General features: G+C 41.0%; 1 protein-coding gene across 1 annotated transcript in view; it reads left to right on the top strand.

Moving 5' to 3' along the window:
- ror2 (receptor tyrosine kinase-like orphan receptor 2) overlaps positions 1–17,213 on the top strand; it is a 53,711-nt gene extending 36,498 nt beyond the window's left edge. The window contains exons 3-9 of the mRNA XM_041960463.1: positions 112–399; positions 766–796; positions 3,955–4,076; positions 4,244–4,558; positions 12,214–12,468; positions 14,321–14,526; positions 15,318–17,213. Coding sequence (XP_041816397.1) covers positions 112–399; positions 766–796; positions 3,955–4,076; positions 4,244–4,558; positions 12,214–12,468; positions 14,321–14,526; positions 15,318–16,775 — 2,675 coding nt within the window. The 3' untranslated portion in view covers positions 16,776–17,213. The remainder of the gene's footprint in view (positions 1–111; positions 400–765; positions 797–3,954; positions 4,077–4,243; positions 4,559–12,213; positions 12,469–14,320; positions 14,527–15,317) is intronic.

Here is a 17,213-nt window from a genome sequence, read left to right on the forward strand (position 1 = left end):
CCTCTGCCAGTAGCCACTGGCTTTCATTGGAGGGGGTCCTTAAATTAACAATACCAAAAAAAATAACACATTATTATTCAACTTATAACTAATTGCATTTCATCTCTCAAGGTTATTTTCTGGAGTTCCAGGAGCCAGTCAACAATATCACCCACTTCCAGGGCCAGACAGCCACACTGCACTGTAAAGTGGCAGGAAATCCACGACCGTCCATCCGATGGCTAAAGAACGATGCCCCTGTGGCCCAGGAGCAGGGACGCATAACCATTCGTAAGACAGAGGCAGGATCCAAGCTCCGCATTCAGGACCTGGACACAACAGACACTGGCTATTACCAGTGTGTTGCCTCCAACTCACTGAAGGTCATCGCTGCCACAGGTGTCCTGTACGTCAAACTAGGTAAGGTTCACATTTATATTCATACACTGACTAAGATATTCAGGTTGAAACCTCATGGACTAAATGTTGAAAGGTAAAATATAATTGAGTGAAACATATTTTCACGATTGCCTGTTTTTTGTTCCTTTTTTATAAACCTCTGTTCAAGTCAAGTCTCAATAAGATCAGTAGCTTATTCAGACAGCTTGCTTTTTTCTTTGTTTGATTATGTCATTAAAGACTCTTAAATGTTTCTTGCACTGTAAAAGCTCTTTAAGTCACCAAGATGCCATATCTTTATGATTTATGATTACAGATTTACTGTATGTGCCTGTTAACACAGTTCTTAATGCTTTATTATTATATGTTTTTATTTTGGTCTCACAGGACAATTGCCCACGCATGGACCAGATGAACCGTAAGTGAACATTTGCTAATTGTTTGTGAGTGTGTATGAATAAATGTCCTACAGTCACAGAGTGCATGTAGCTAAGTTGTATTTTTGCCACAATATGTCTAAACAATGCACAAAAAAAACATCAGAACACAATAGGCCAACACTGACACAGTGTATTTAGCCACATCTTGACAATATTACAGTAGCAGTAATGCAGCAGTGACAAGGCAGAATTATTGTAACGCTTGCAAAAGTAGTGGCAGTAATATCAACAGTAGCAGTTGTTGCTGCCACAAGGAGTAATGTTAAAAAGCAGTTTGTTGATTTTTTTTTTTTTTTTTGGGGGGGGGGGGGGTAATATAATGCATAACAACTACCATATCACCTCAACTACAAAATCACCTCTCTTAGAAAGACTGGGCTTGAGACATTGGAGAGTTGACAATCACCAACATTATCACTGATACAGCATATGTGGTTGCACGATTTGACCATATACAGCCTTAAACTGTCCAAACTTTATTAATCCCCAGCCGGTGAAATTCGGGTATTTCAGGGAGCTGGCAATAGTAGGAAAATTAACAGTAGGGTAGAAAAGAGAAAATAAAAAAAAGTTGACTAGATATATGTACATACCATACAAACAACTATTAACAATATATTGCCACAAAACAACTATAAAAAATATTGCCATAAAAATATACTGCCAAAAATTTGAGGGGAAAACAAATCTTCTGTTCTCCTACCTTTGTCTATCCTTCTAATAATTTTATTTTGAATCATTCATTAGGTAAGGGGTTCAATAAAAATTGCAGAAAAAAGTAATTGGGCAGCCTTGCCATGTTCCTTGTTCCAAAAAAAAAAAAGGAGGTTAGAAACTACTGCGTTTATCTTAATTCTTTCCTTGGTTTATCATAAAGAGCTTGCATTGTTTTACTAAAAGTATTACAAAAGCCAGTTCTATCCAAAATTCTATATAAGAATGACCAATTCACACAGTCAAAAGATGCTTCCGCATCTACAGCCACCAACACCACTAAATTATGCAGTTATATAGCTAATTCTGCCTGATCCTGTCACAACTTGAACCCAAATGCACAACTCAGGAGACAAAGTACAAATAAACAATCTTTAATCTTCAAGGAGGAAAAAACTGCAACCAAAATCACTCTTTCGAGGAAGACAACTGTGGCAGGGAAAAAGGTAAGGCAAAGTATCAAAGTAAAGCCCCTGTTGCGCACTGCCAGCAGGACCACCGTCAACAATCCGGGGGGGAGGAGGAGGTACCGCGGCAGGAACCATGGGACTCTGCTTGACAGGTTTTACCCGGCTGACGTGGAAGGTGGAGTGAACTCTCAGGGACCGGGGCAGACGCAGACGAACAGAGGGACTGATTACCTTGGACACCGGATATGGACCTACAAACCGTGGAGCCAGTTTCCTGGAGGCAACATGGAGGGGCAAGTCCCGTGTAGAGAGCCAGACCTTCTGGCCAGGCTCATATGTTGGAGCAGGTCGGCGCCTCCGATCTGCAGCCCTCTTCATGCGGTCCATGCTGCATAGGAGGACCTTGCGGGCGGCTGCCCAGATGCAGTGGCAACGCCGGACCATGGCGTGAGCCGATGGGACAGTGATCTCCTTTTCTGTCTCAGAGAAGACAGGGGACAGGGCAGTCTTTTAGCCTTGCGAATATATTTGAGATTTTGTTTGATATTCGAGGTCTGTCCATACAATGAAAGGGTGCTGTGCACCCTCTAACCAGTGTCTGCACTCCTCCAGGGCTATTTTGACAGCCAACAACTCATGGTTCCCAACATCATAGTTTCTCTCAGCCGGCGAAAGTTTCCGAGACAGGAAGGCACAGGGGTGAAGCTTGTTAGAGAGTACCACTCCGACCCCATTATTGGAGGCGTCCACCTCCACCACGAACTGCCGGCTGGGATCAGGAACTGTGAGGATGGGAGCAGTAGTGAACTGTGCTTTGAGCTGCTGGAAGGCCTCCTCAGGTTGAGAGGACCACAGGAAAGGAGTTAGTGGAGATGTGAGCGCATGGAGGGGTGCGGCTATGGCGGTGAAGTTTCTGATAAATCTTCTGTAAAAGTTAGCAAACCCCAAGAATTGCTGAACCTTTTTACGGCTATCAGGTGTAGGCCACTGAGTCACAGCGCTAACTTTAGCCGGAACTATTTGCATCTTTCCGGGGATGATGAAGCCAAGGAAACTTGCTCTTCTCAGCTTTAACATACAATTGGTTCTCCAGCAACCGCAGACTATATATACACATGAGGTAACAAGGAAGCCACAAGACAACATAGACACAGGACAAAAAACTAAACATAACCTAACCAGATTTCTTGGACATGGCAGATCTAAGATGATGATTTGTGGTAACGGGCCTTTACTCATTTCACCAATGTATGTGTAAAGATTTTATAATCCTGGTTTAATGCATTTACTAGTCTAATGTTGCCACATTCAAGTCTGTCCTTTCCTTATATTGGAATCAGTAAAAGTACAGCATCCCTCCAGGGGTGGTGGGGGTTTCACCTTCCTTTGGACCCAATTAAAAGTGGACCGCAGAACAGGCATCAATGATTCCTTCCTTACTTGGTGCCATTCCCAGAGGAACCCATCTGGGCTCAAAAGCTTATTTGGTTTAAGCTGTAGCTGCGCTTATTTCTTTCTCTGATAATTCAGCTGCAAGCTGATTACTTTGCTCATTACTTAATTTGGGCAGGCAAATTATCTTAAAGAAACCCTCTATTTTGACTTTGTCCATGTGAGGTTGAGAATATAAATAAAACAATTCAAAACTACTTTTATATCTTTTCATTTGTGACATGACATTAGCTAAATGGTTTATAACTGGGAACTCCCTGGTCAGCTGTGTCTTTGTGATGTCATTCTGTTTCAATTCTAACTGTAGACAAAATAACTATTTTTGGCAAGACTTCTTGAAGTGGGAACTGTAGCTGTTTTTTTACCTCTTAGGACATCTTTACGTACCTCCTAGCTTGTCAGCCCAAAAGTCTGTTTTTTAATTGCTTCAAACATACTGTTGGGATTTCTTGTGACTTATCTACTGATTAATCCACTGATATAAAAACACACACACACACACACACACACACACACACAGAACTATTTGTACCTAGAGCATCGTTTGTTTTCCATTTCAGGTCTCATAAAAAAGGTTTCTGCCAGCCATACCGAGGCATTGCCTGTGCTCGCTTCATTGGTAACCAGAGCATCTATGTTGAGTCTCTGCAGATGCAGGGGGAGAGTGAAAACCGCATCACAGGTAAGAAAGTCAGTTGGCTCTCTTGGTTGTCATATTAAACTATTATCAATTAACAATAGGGTATGATTATAATTAGTAAATATGTCTGAGATCAGATATGTGGGAGCATAACATGTGGGGAAACAGTTCAAACATATATCTCTTTTTTCCTCCCCCCTGCCCCCAAGCTGCCTTCACTATGATTGGCACCTCCACCCACCTGTCAGATCAGTGTTCCAGGTTTGCCATTCCGTCCTTCTGCTATTATGTCTTCCCTCTGTGTGATGAGGGCACTCAGAGCCCTCGGCGGCGTCAGCTCTGTCAAGATGAGTGCGAGGCACTGGAGAATGATCTGTGCCATGCTGAGTACACCATTGCCCGATCCAATCCCATGATCCTCATGCAGCTGGAGCTCCCCAGCTGTCACCTGCTGCCACGGCCGGGCACACCTGATGCTGCTTCCTGTATGAGGATAGGAGTGCCACCAGAAAAACTGGGTCCATGTAAGTGGATTTCATGCACACAAATTATTGATGCTCTGCTCATGAAATTAATTAAGAAATGATTACTGTACAGTTTACCATTAAATCCTTCAGACAGGCTATCATTTTAGCATGCCTGTTTAATGCACTCAAAACACAAAGGAATCCCATCAAACCCAAAGTTAAAACAACCAGACAATAATTTTTACTTGTGACTTTTGTGTGGGGTGATTCAGTCAGCATTATTCCATGTCGTAGTTTTAAGTGATGTAATCACTTTACCAGAGAAAATAACTCTTGCTGGATGCAATTGCAGATGAGAAAGACTTGGTACAGAAAACAAATTTCATGTTGAAACGTTAAATGTACATGCTGTAGTGTAAATACTGTCAGATCTGGCGCCCCGCCAGATCTGTCATTGCTCACAGTCTCTCCATAACACACACTTCACTTCCTTATTGCTCATGCCAAGGAGGTAGGCCTGGGTGGAAACTGGCATGGCATCATAGTGCTATCTATGAGAATTAATTAACACATGGGAGGATAACAGTGGAAAACAGGTTGTTGCAAAGTGAAAAATGTGAATAGATTCTTAAAATGTGTGAATTGGCCGAGATAGAATTGCAGTTCTTCTGTGATTAGATTGTTTTGCACACCCCTGCTTCTACCCTACTTCTGGTCTTTTTGTTAAGCAAAGCTAACCACGTCCTAACTCGAGATTCAAGGTCAAGGGTCAAGGTTTGTTTTTTTTGTCTGCCAGAAGCTATGTCATAAATGTACATTTTTATCCATTTTTTCAGACACAGTTTTCACTCTTGCATTCAGATTATCTTACTTTTGTTGTTTTAACAAGATTTTAGTCATCAGACGTCTGGATGTTTGTTATTTATAAATTAAAGGTGGCTGTCATCTGGTTACAGCTTACTGGCCTGCCTTCACTGCTACTGCTAGCTTGGCTAGGCTTGTTTTTAGCATGGTGGCTAGGCTACCCGATCGCTTTTATTGAGCTTTTCAAGCTTTTAGCACTTCTGTGTATTTATTTACACCTCTTGATCCCTGGAGCCTTATCTCCTTGCTTGCGTCATTCCTTGAGAAACAGTATATTTCCAAGCATGGTCACTTCCATGACCATCTCCATGATCAAGGGTGAGTTAGTCTCCCTTGAGCTGCTCATCTCAGTCCTTCAACAGCAGCAGAGAGACCTCAACTCACTAGTGTCAGACTAGTTAATGAAATGCAATACGTTTCCAAGTTTAAAAGTACCCTAAAATAAAATATATAATTGCACCTGTTACTTCATGCATAATTTTTCCTCCTCTGTTGCGTTTATATATAGTCCAAGGAGTTCTGCACTACTGAGAGTTCAGTTATGTGTGCACTTACCAACGACATGTTTTTTGTTTATGTTTTGCATGCACCTGGAAAGATTGGAGGTCGGAAGTTGGAGCTCTTACTATCACATCCAGTTCTATCAGTGTGGGTCACTGTGTGCTCAGAATCGCAAATGCAGTTTCAGTTCAACTCCAGCCATAGGCCTGATTCTGCTACATGTTCCCGATTCTTTAGTTGGAAGCCCAAGAACAAACCAGAGTACTCTTCAGTTCACAGATGAAGAATTTATTTAGGTCACAGGTAAAGTAAGGGAGGGCTGGGCTCGCAGTGACAGAGCTCTCACAGGATCTCAGTCAGAAGGAGCCCCGATTTCCGGGTGGGGTTCACAGCTATCTTCTTGGGCTGGGACTGCCCCATACAGAGGTTGGACTTACATGTAACCGAGTCTCATTTGCCAGTTATCTCTGATGTGAACAGGCCAACCACCGTTCACGTGAACTGACTGAAATTGATATGACATGAGTGGGTGTTGTCATGACAGATTAGAGAGGAACTTGTGGATACTTCTGGGTCCTGTTTATCAAGTTGTCACACTATTGATTAAATGAGAACAACTAGTAAGTTACATGTTCACTTAAAAAGTTAAATCTAAAGTGAACAAAGTCAATTATATCAATCAATTATAACATACAATTAGCAACTCTCCTTTTGACTCTAGAGGTTGAATCTTGAATTCCAAGGAAACAGATTGTGGATTTGAGCATGTTAAGATTTTGTATTTATTTTTAAAAATGTTTGTTGAACAAAGTTAAAAATGCTGATTTTTGTCTTAATAACTATATTTTTTTTATGTGATTGGCCTACTAAGGGAGATGACATTGTCATTTTTATTTATCTGTTTCTGTTGTTGGACAGCTGTGGCTCAGGAGGTAGAGCAGTGGTCCAGTTCAGATGGTCGGGCACTGAAGCCTGATGCAGTGCCATAGGTGTGTGCGAGTGAATGGTTATCACTTGTAAGGAGCAAGTGGCACCCAGTGTAAGAATGTGTCTGGGAATGGATGAATGCTGGCTCGTGTTATAAAAGCAAGATAAGATCCGATAAACATTATTAATCCCCAACTGGAGAAATTTGGTGTTACAGGCAGCATCAGTAGAAATAGCAATAGAAAGGCTATGGAAAATAAAAAATACAAAGTACAAAATAAGAAGCTGACTATATATATATATATGTGCATTTTATACAAAACAATAAAACAATTAAAAAATATATGAAAACATATATTGCCAATATTGCCTGCGTCCTCAATGGTATCCAGAGGGCAGTCCAGGACAGAGCCAGCTCTCCTGACCAGTTTCTTCAGTCTCTTTCTGTCGCTTTCAGAGCTTCCACAGCTCCAGCAGACCACTGCGTAGAAGATTGCAGATGCAACCACAGAGTCATAAAAAGTTTTTAACAGTGTCCTACATTCTCCAAAGACCTCAGTCTTATCAGCAGATGGATACGACTTTTGCCCTTCCTGTACAGGGCATCTGTATTGATGGTCCAGTCAAGTTTTGTTGTTAAGGTGTACACCCAGGTATTTCTACTCCCCCACACTCTCAATGTCCAAACCCTGGATGCTCAGGATGATCTGTAACACCTTCCTGCGGAAGTCTATCATCATCTCCTTGGTCTTGCTGGTGTTTATATGCAGGTGGTTCAGTCAACAAAGTTGGTGATGACTTCCCTGTATTCTAGTTTATTGTGTCTGAAGTCAGATGTGTAGAGGGTGAAGAGATGGTCCACGCAGCCAGGTGGCAGTGATGGTTGGATTGTGTTGAAAGCAAAAAGGGAAAGATAAGTGGTTGGACTTCCTGGGATGCAGTCTTTGGAACTGGAACCACGCAGGAAGCTTTCCACAGGGCTGGAACTCTCTCCATATTGAGGCTCATATTGAAGATTTGCAGAATGACCCTGCAGACCTGAGTAGTCTGGAGCTGATGCCATCAGGGCCAGTAGCCTTTCTTGCCTTCATCCTCTTGAGCTCCTTCCTCACCTGATCTGCTGTTGTGGAGAGGATGGGGGTGGGGGAGGGGGTTGTCTCCTGTTGAGTGAGGTGGGGGGAGGGGTCAGTGCTCTTTGATGTGGGGTGGAGGGGAGTGAAGTAGTGGAGGGGTGTGTCAGGGGTGCTTTTGGGGGGTTGCAGAGAGGTAACGCTGTCTTGTCTGGATTCTGGTGGGTGGGGGAAGGAACGGGAATAGAGTCAAACCTGTTGAAAAACAGATGCAGCTCATTTGCCTATTCCCAATCTCCAGATTCTGGGCCACTGCTGCTGTCACTGCTGTGGCCTGAGATGGTTTTCAGGCCTCTCCAAACCTCTCTCTCGTTGTTGCCCTGCAGGCGCTCCTGCAGCTTCCTCCTGTAGTTGTCCTTGCCTCTCCTAATGTCCCTTTTAAGCTCCCTCTGCACCCTCTTCAACTCAGTTCTGTCCCCAGACTTAAAAAACATCTTCTTATTATTCAATCTGGCTTTCAGTTCAGGGGACAGCCAGGGTTTGTTGTTTGGGAAACACCGAACCTAGGCGCAGTGTGGTCTACACTTTGAGTGGTCGGTAACGCCAGAAAATCGCGATATGAATATAGTCCATTTGTTACTTTTTAAACTAAATTTAAATGTTTGTGGTCTTGGATATAAATGTCTGGGAAAAATAACACCAGTTTTTGGTTTTATGATTCACACTCTCAACCTGCGAGTGTGAAAGATTGTTTATTTGATTTGACATCCAGGTATAATTGTTCAGAACTTCTTTTCCTGGGTGACATGAACATTAACTGGTTAAATAACTCATCTGATAATTGAAAAACATCACTTTATTTCCTCCCCACTCAACCAGATTTAAAAAATACAGAAAAGGCCACATTCTTAGATATTATCTTATAGCCAATAGACCACAGCATTATAAATCTAGTGTTATTTTCTCTCTTGACTAAGGTGACCACTGCCCAATAGCATGCTTCAATGACATGAAATTGCAAAGACCCAAACCATATATCACTGTCAAAAAAAATTTCAAACAATTTTTGTAAACAAGCATTTTCATCTTATTTGTTCTACAGTGATACAGAGTTTACTATGACTATTCCTGAGCCTTAGACTTTTTTATGAAAACCATCAAACATGTGCCCTTCAAGAAACCCCAATCAAAAATAGGCACAAACATTGTTTCTGAAAAAAAAAAAAAAACTGTGGATATGTTACATCCTGATGCCTGGGTGCACATGACTAAACCACTCGCTGATGTCAACAGCAAAATAGTTTAGATCAGTGTTATTTTAAATAGCAAATCATCATTTTGTTTCTCTGCACTTTCTGAAAGTAAAGGAAACACAGCTCAGTTTTGGAAAAAAGTTAAGTCATTACTACATAATTCTTCATCTTTACCTTGTGAAACTGTTTAAGGGTCTAGCACTACCTCAAGAGTATGTGTGATACCTTCAGTGCAAACTTTGTTTCTTCAGGTTATGTATTTGAAATTGCCAGATATCCTTCCTCTGGCTGTAATCATAGTGCGCCTTGCTGGCCAAACAAATTTGGCACTCTAATCTTTTTGTTGAAGCATTTCAGGAAACTTGGAGTATTTAATGGTCTTAGTTCTATTGATCCAAAAAAAAAACTCGTAGGGGTTGTTCAGATACAGCCAAGGGCTTCTTATGAGCATTTCCATTTTTAGTTGAATGCTTATCTTATATTTTTAATCTGACTCTGTTAACCGAAAGCATCCGTGACTTGTGGAAGGGAGCCTACATCCTACCTTTGCATGTAGGGGGTCAGATAGTAAGCACGATTTGCACGATTGTGTCACCCTTTTTTGATTGACCTCCTACTCAAGGCTTTTTAATATTGGTAATCATCAAATTCTTTAGAAACATCTTGAATCTATTTGATTTGATGAAAAATTGTGTGGTTTACAAATTATCTCAGTGGAAGAAAGCCACCTGCTGTGGCTGTTTCATGATTGACAACAAAGGTGTGCCACAGGGTTCTATTCTAGGACCATATTTACTCACCCTTTTTGTAAATTAATTAGGTGAACAAGTTAGGAACAGTACAATTCATCTGTACGCTGACGATGGCAACAGCATCCACTGTTGCCTCCAATTGAAACTATTATTAATACCTTGGTCCATCCAGTCTTCTGGCTGGATGACAAGCTGTGCTTTACAAAACATTAATGAAGTGACTAAAAAGCAACTAAAAGCAAAACTGGGATTTTTCATGGAAATAAGACTTGTATTACCATTACTATTAGATTAATAGTGCTATTTTATATCCATATACTATTTGCTATTAATATGTAAATACATCACATACATAAATATATCACATATGTATATACTATGCCATTTGTACGTCATATAGCTACAAATCTATTAGAGCTGTCAATACTGTGATTGCATTTCTGTCCATCCCCTGGCCTCTCTCTCTCTGGCTGCCCACCCAGAACCTGGTTCTTCTTGAGGTTTTTGCCTGTTAAAAGGAAGTCTTTCCTCGCCACTGTCGCCAAGTGCTTGCTCATGAGGGAACTGTTGAGTTTTTGTAGATAAAGAGTTTGGTCTGTACCTGCTCTATATTTAAAGTGTCCTGAGACAACTTTGGTTGTGATTTGGTGCTATATAAATAAAACTGATTTCTATTAGTCAAAACTACAAAACACAAATTTCCTATCGTCATTTTTACCCATTATAGACCATACTGATGTAATCATATGCATTCTACCGCCTCCATTCTTAAATCCCTAGATGCAGCCTATCATTCTGCCCCTAGGGTCATATCTGGGATGCTTTTAGAACACATCCATGTTTACTATGTGAGTTGTTGTGTGGTAGTCATTAGCAGTCAGAAAAGAACGGCATTGAATTCTGTTTATCTATAAAGCACTTCTTGACAAACTACCTGAGAATCTCTCATGTCTTCTTAACTATAATTCAAGTTTGCACTGCACTAAGTCCCAAGACCATTTGGACTTAGAGGATCACCAGTACTAAGATTGGAGAACTGGCTTAAAAATACCACAGCACACCACCACCACACAAATGAAACAACCTGCAGAAACTTTTAAACTAGAAAATCTGATCCCTTTTAGTCTTTTGTTATGTTATCTCTGCTGTTGTCCTTGACCTGTTTGTTCTGAAACTTGATTTTGTTAAGAATCTGGTTCAGAGGTTCAAGTGCAGACAACGACACGGCAGACAGAGCGTACAACAAAAGTATTTATATTACAATAAATGAGTCTTCCAGGTACAGAAAGAATAAGTCAGGGGTGTGCTGGAAAACTATAATTCGTAGGTGCCCTCTAGAGGACAGACAGAAACTAACACAAGGTAAAAATACTAACCTGACTACCTAACAGAACTTTCAACAATACAGAAGACAAAACTAACGTGGGTTTCTTTAAATAACCAAAGCATTGTATCGGGTCAGACAAGAGACTGGGGCTTACAGAACTAGTGAGCTGGAGGACAACTCCCTGCTGCTGCTGGAGAGAGTTGGTTGATTGTAGATCTGCTGCACATGCCTGTAACTTGCTCACGTGCCTCATAAAAGAAAGAAAAAAGGGGAGGGAGAGGAACTGCCACCAGGCAGAGCCACAGGGCATGACAGATTTATCTATCTCTATTGCTTTATATGTATTGTTATTTAGTTGTATTGTTTTATATGCAGTGTAATTTTTGTTTGTATTTTATTTTAAATGTGCTGCTATCAGGGTGTCATTGTTGAAGAAAGCTTGCTCTCAATGGCCTTCCCTTATTATAATAAGTTAATATATATTCTACAACACAAGGTTACACAACAAAACACAAGATGTAGTCCCAGTTTTTCTTTACTCAAGGAAAACTGTTTTGGAGTGTGGAGAATGAGTTGAGGAGTGTTACAGCCTCAGAAAAGTAGCTGGATGGTTTTAATCACCCTCTACAGAGCCCTTCTGTCCTGAGCTTGGGTCCTGGGTTTCTTGTTAGCATGCTTTTAATTGCTATGTTGTAAAGCTAGATAAGAACTTGGTACGAGAAAAAAAAAAAAATAATGAAAATAAGCATATTTCCCAGAATGTTATAAAATATTGTAATCATCCAAAGTAGTTATTAATGCATTAGATGAAATATAAAAAATGCAACAGGATCAGAACAAGTGTCCTGTTAAAATTTGTTTTATTAAGTTGCACACCACAGGGCTATAATATGATGTGTCAGTTACTGAACCACCCAACCAAGTTCTATATATATAATAATTTTGTGAACCCACAAAATGTAAGTCACCTCTCTTAGTGTGTATGAATATCCATAATGAGTCACTGTCTGTTGTACAGATTCCCCCTCAGATCACAGCTGCTACAATGGAAGTGGGGCTGACTACAGGGGTACAGTCAGCATCACTAAATCTGGTCATCACTGTCAGCCGTGGAGTGCTCAGTACCCTCACAGTCACCACCTGTCCCAGGAATACCCGGAGCTCTGGGGAAGTCACAACTTCTGTCGTAATCCAGGAGGCCAGATGCAGGCGCCCTGGTGCTTCACCCTAGACCCTCAGGTCAGGGTGGGCCTGTGTGACATCCAACCTTGTAGTAAGTAAAGTAATTCAATAATTACGGTAACTCCTGATTCCCACTTCCATTATTTACATTTTCAGGTTGTTTTAAGATAACAAATCTTCCAATAAAGCTGAAACAATAAAGGTAATTAATAGAAAAGAACATTAAGTGCACACATATGGAAAATAGCCAAGATTCTTGGCTTTTAAAGGTGCAATACCTGTTGCAGAGATATCTACTGAGGTTAGCATGCTAACTAACTAGTCCCAAACTATACTGTCTCGTAATACCAATCCACTCGTATAGGGCAGGCCTCAACCTGTTACAGATTCCATCTCTGAAAAAGACTAAAGGACAAAGTTTGTTTGACAAGCCATAACAATTTGAAACATTATTTTATGGATTTCTCAGAGTTGGTTGGTTGGCAGCACACATACAGTAGCTAGCTACATTTTAGATGTGCAACATGCCCCTGATTTGAATGAACTTATGACATTTTATATCCAAAAGATAAAGGTTAACTTCACTGTGACATAACAATGTTCTGTACATGTGTGTATTTGCCAGTGGAGTGGTATCTACTATTGCCAAAATGAGTAACATGTGGTTTGTGAGTGCAATAAGCCAGCAGAACAACAGGGACATACATCAGCAAATTGCATTGAACCAAGACTGAGATATAGTATCATCAACCACTTTTCTACCTCTGCGCTGTTGCCTGTCTATGCTGCAAAACATATGACCTATTGATAATACTCTGAAATAAAAACAATAAAATTTATTTTATTTTATGACCAGTGTGTCTAGAAACTTTGTTGTTTCTTTTTTCTTAAATTTGGGTAATCATCAGGGATTCCTAATGTAAGGTTGCAAAAAGCAGAACTGGCTCTTTTACCAAGAGCCAATGCTGAAAAAACATCCTGGGCCATTTTGAAGGTCAACAGAATGTCAGCTTCTAGAATTCAGAAACTTTTCCTCTTCTCTTTGCATACAGACTGACCTCTCATCCTTCAGCTCTTTAAAGAGGGTGCTGATGTCTTTAAAGGTCCTCCTTTGCTCTGCCAAAATACTTAGGTCCACTGGTTGGCAGCAGGTGGTTTTTCATTAAGTCACACAGTTGGTCCACTTAACATATAAACTGCATGGTTTTGCTTACTCCTGTAAACTGAGGGAGTTTACGATCCAATTTAGAGCAGACATTGCTTGAAATGGGCCAGTACTCAACAGTATGGAGTACTTTATCAATTGCCCATATTAATGCACGATTTAATTAATTATTTATACCGTTGCTACCTTTTCTCTACTTTATGTCTTATGATAATATTGTCTGACTGAGGAGTGTAAATGCATTTTCAGGTATTATGTATATTTGTAATGACAAATAAACTTTCCACAGTTTTCTGAGGTAGTGTGGAGTTTGTCTCTGTTTTACCTTTTGTTCTAAGGTCTTAAAGTCTCAACAGGCCTTCAGTAGTTTTCCTTTTCAGTTAATTCTTTGATTTGCTTTTCAGAACACATTTGTTCCACTAAGACCACATCACCTGTAACTAATTAAAATTTTATTATTGCACCATGTGGGTGGAGTTGCCTTTTAGTATAGATTATCCATGGTGATGTTGTTATCAGTTGACTGTTGAGATAGAATGATGTCCCACTAAAACTTGAGTTGAAGGCTCATCCAGTGTCTAAGATATAATATAGAGCTTTCCATCTCAATGTCAAGTAGAATAAAAATCATGCTGTAGCACTAACTAAGGATTAGTATTGTGTATATGTATATGCCACAGATAATGTGTTAAAAAATCTAATGAATACTGTTACAATGAAGGCATTACACCTTAGAGAACTTAACTCACGACTATCTTTATTATCTTACTATTTCCAGAGCCTCCAGAGAACCCTAGGAAGGAAATCCTGTTCATTCTAATACCTGCAATTGCCATCCCATTGGTCATCGCTTGCCTGTTCTTTCTGGTTTGCATGTGTCGCAATAAGCAAAAGGCATCGATTGAGTCACCACCTCGCTGCCAGCTCACCAGTGCACCTAGCCAGGACATGGAGCTGTCACTCCTCAATCAGCAAAAATACCAGGTAATTCACACAGACAGTACTGCTCATTGATGTAAGAGCATTTCATTTACAGTCTTTCTGATGTATGACCATGTTCAGACCGACATTAGTCCTGCATTAGAAAACGCAGCCCCCTTGTTAATTTTAAATTCACTGAGGAATTTGCATCATGTAAGCACATGATAAGTTAGAAAGTAAGAAATTGAGGCTCAAAACTAGATTAAAACTTGGGTCCCTCCACAATATGATATAATAATGCAGGTGTCAATTTAAGGCCCCTGTAATTTCAGTTTCTTCTGTGCTTTTAGTTATGTATTAACAAACAAGTTGGTACATTACTACAAAGCACACAGAAAACCCTTGCACTATGTGGGACAATCACATACATGCAAGCACACATTCAGGGTGCATTACTTTGTAACAAATGGGGTGATTCTACTGTTGCCTATTAATAGTACCTATTGACCCATCGTCTTCTTGTTCTTAATTACCTCTTGTCACTTGATGTTCTACTTGGGGAGGACAGTGGGAGAGAGGGATGAAATAAGAGGCAATCCTGGGAATAAAGAGAGGCTTGACATAGGTAAAACACTGTGCAGTCTTTTTGAGTCTGGTTAACCTTAAAACTCACTTATTTTTTTTTTAATGCAGTGCTGGTTTTGGTCTGAACAGGTAGTCATTAAAAAGAACAAAACTTCCTCACATCTGAATTAAGAACTGTTGCATTCCAGTGCTAAACTATTACTTTAGGTTTTATTGTTGGTCATACACTTAGATGGCATGTATTTACATTTGCTGTTTTGTGGCTGCAGGCCAAGCTGCGGGAGATTAACATGTCAGCAGTACGGTTTATGGAGGAGCTTGGTGAGGATCGGTTCGGCAAGGTTTACAAGGGCCACCTGTATGGCACTGCACCTGGTGAGCAGACCCAAGTTGTGGCCATCAAGACATTAAAAGACAAGGTTGATGCAACTCTCTGTGAGGAATTTCGGCATGAAGCCATGCTCCGTTTTCACCTACAGCACCAAAACATTGTTTGTTTGCTGGGTGTGGTTACCAAAGACCATCCAATGAGCATGTTATTCACATACACCAGTCTTGGTGACCTGCATGAATATCTGGTGATACGATCCCCCAACTCAGATGTTGGCAGCTTAGATGATGATAAGACAGTCAAATCCACACTGGAGCAGGCTGATTTCCTTCACATTATCACACAGATTTCTGCTGGAATGGAGTACCTTTCCAGCCAGCAAGTTGTTCACAAAGACCTTGCTGCCCGAAACATTCTGATCTTTGACAAACTAAGCGTCAAGATCCTGGATCTGGGCTTGTTTAGAGATGTCTACTCTGCTGATTACTACAATCTAATGGGCACCAGCCCTTTCCCCATTCGTTGGATGTCCCCAGAAGCTATTATGTATGGCAAGGTCTCCACTGACTCCGACATCTGGTCTTATGGTGTCTTGCTGTGGGAGACTTTCAGCTACGGTCTGCAGCCATATTGTGGCTACTCTAATCAGGATGTGATCGAGATGGTTCACAGCCACCAGCTTCTGCCTTGTCCAGATGATTGCCCAGCCTGGATTTACACGCTTATGCTGGAGTGTTGGAATGAATATCCAGCTCGAAGGCCTCGCTTCAAGGACATACACACACGTCTGCGCACCTGGGAGAGCCTGTCCAACTATAACAGCTCTGCTCAGACTTCTGGCACCAGCAACACTACCCAGATCAGCTCTCTCAGCACTAGCCCTGTTAGCAGCATCAGTATGAGCACAGCAAATACATCGCGCTACACCAGTCCTAAAAAGAGTTCACCATTCCATCAGCCCCAGTTCATGCCCATGAAGAGTCAAATCCATCGACCAATGGTGCCCCCGCAGCTTTACATCCCTGTTAATGGATATCACCCCATGCCAGCTTACCCTTATCTGCAGAACTTTTACCCTGTGCAAATACCCATGCCCATGCCCAACCAGCAGATGCAACACCCACCACAGATGGTTCCCAAAGCTGGTTCTCATCATAGTGGTAGTGGATCGACATCTACAGGTTACGTCACCACTGCCCCGTCCAACACTTCTGTCACAGAGCGAGCAACTTTACTTAATGAGGACTCCAAGACCATAGATGAGGACCTGGTTGACAGGACATCCCAGGAAGACCTACATGAAAATAAGGACTTGGCAGTGCCTGAAACAGAATTGCTAGGTGACAATGACCCTCCACAGACTGATGAATTGGTGATTCACTTATCAGACACATAAGTATAGTGTTATTTGAAGAACAGTGGAGCTGGAATATTCTGTTAGCTGTGCTTGCCAAAAATTCAAAAGCTACATAAAGTGACCATTTTTGCAGTACAGTGACTGAATGTTTTTGTATGAGTTTCTTTGATATTACTGATGCATTTGAACGTCAAGTGTGTCTTGTGTTAAACTCCTGTGTCAATGATTAAGCAAAATTAATCATGCAATCCTCTTCAGACTTGTTTTTTTTAATGCCGCCAGTCAGAAGAGTTTGTGTTCTTGCCATTGCCCACACAAAAACATTTTCTTATCCCTTATCCACACACTTTCGAGCAGGTATGTCAAACTGATTCCATAAAGGGCCGTGTGGCTGCCGGTTTTCGTTCCAACCAAGGAGGAGCACACCAGGCTGGAATCAATTAATCAGCTAATCTCAGTCTTCAGTTGATAACTAAG

This window comes from Chelmon rostratus, chromosome 19 (genome assembly GCF_017976325.1).
Source record: "Chelmon rostratus isolate fCheRos1 chromosome 19, fCheRos1.pri, whole genome shotgun sequence".
NCBI classification, from domain to species: domain Eukaryota; kingdom Metazoa; phylum Chordata; class Actinopteri; order Chaetodontiformes; family Chaetodontidae; genus Chelmon; species Chelmon rostratus.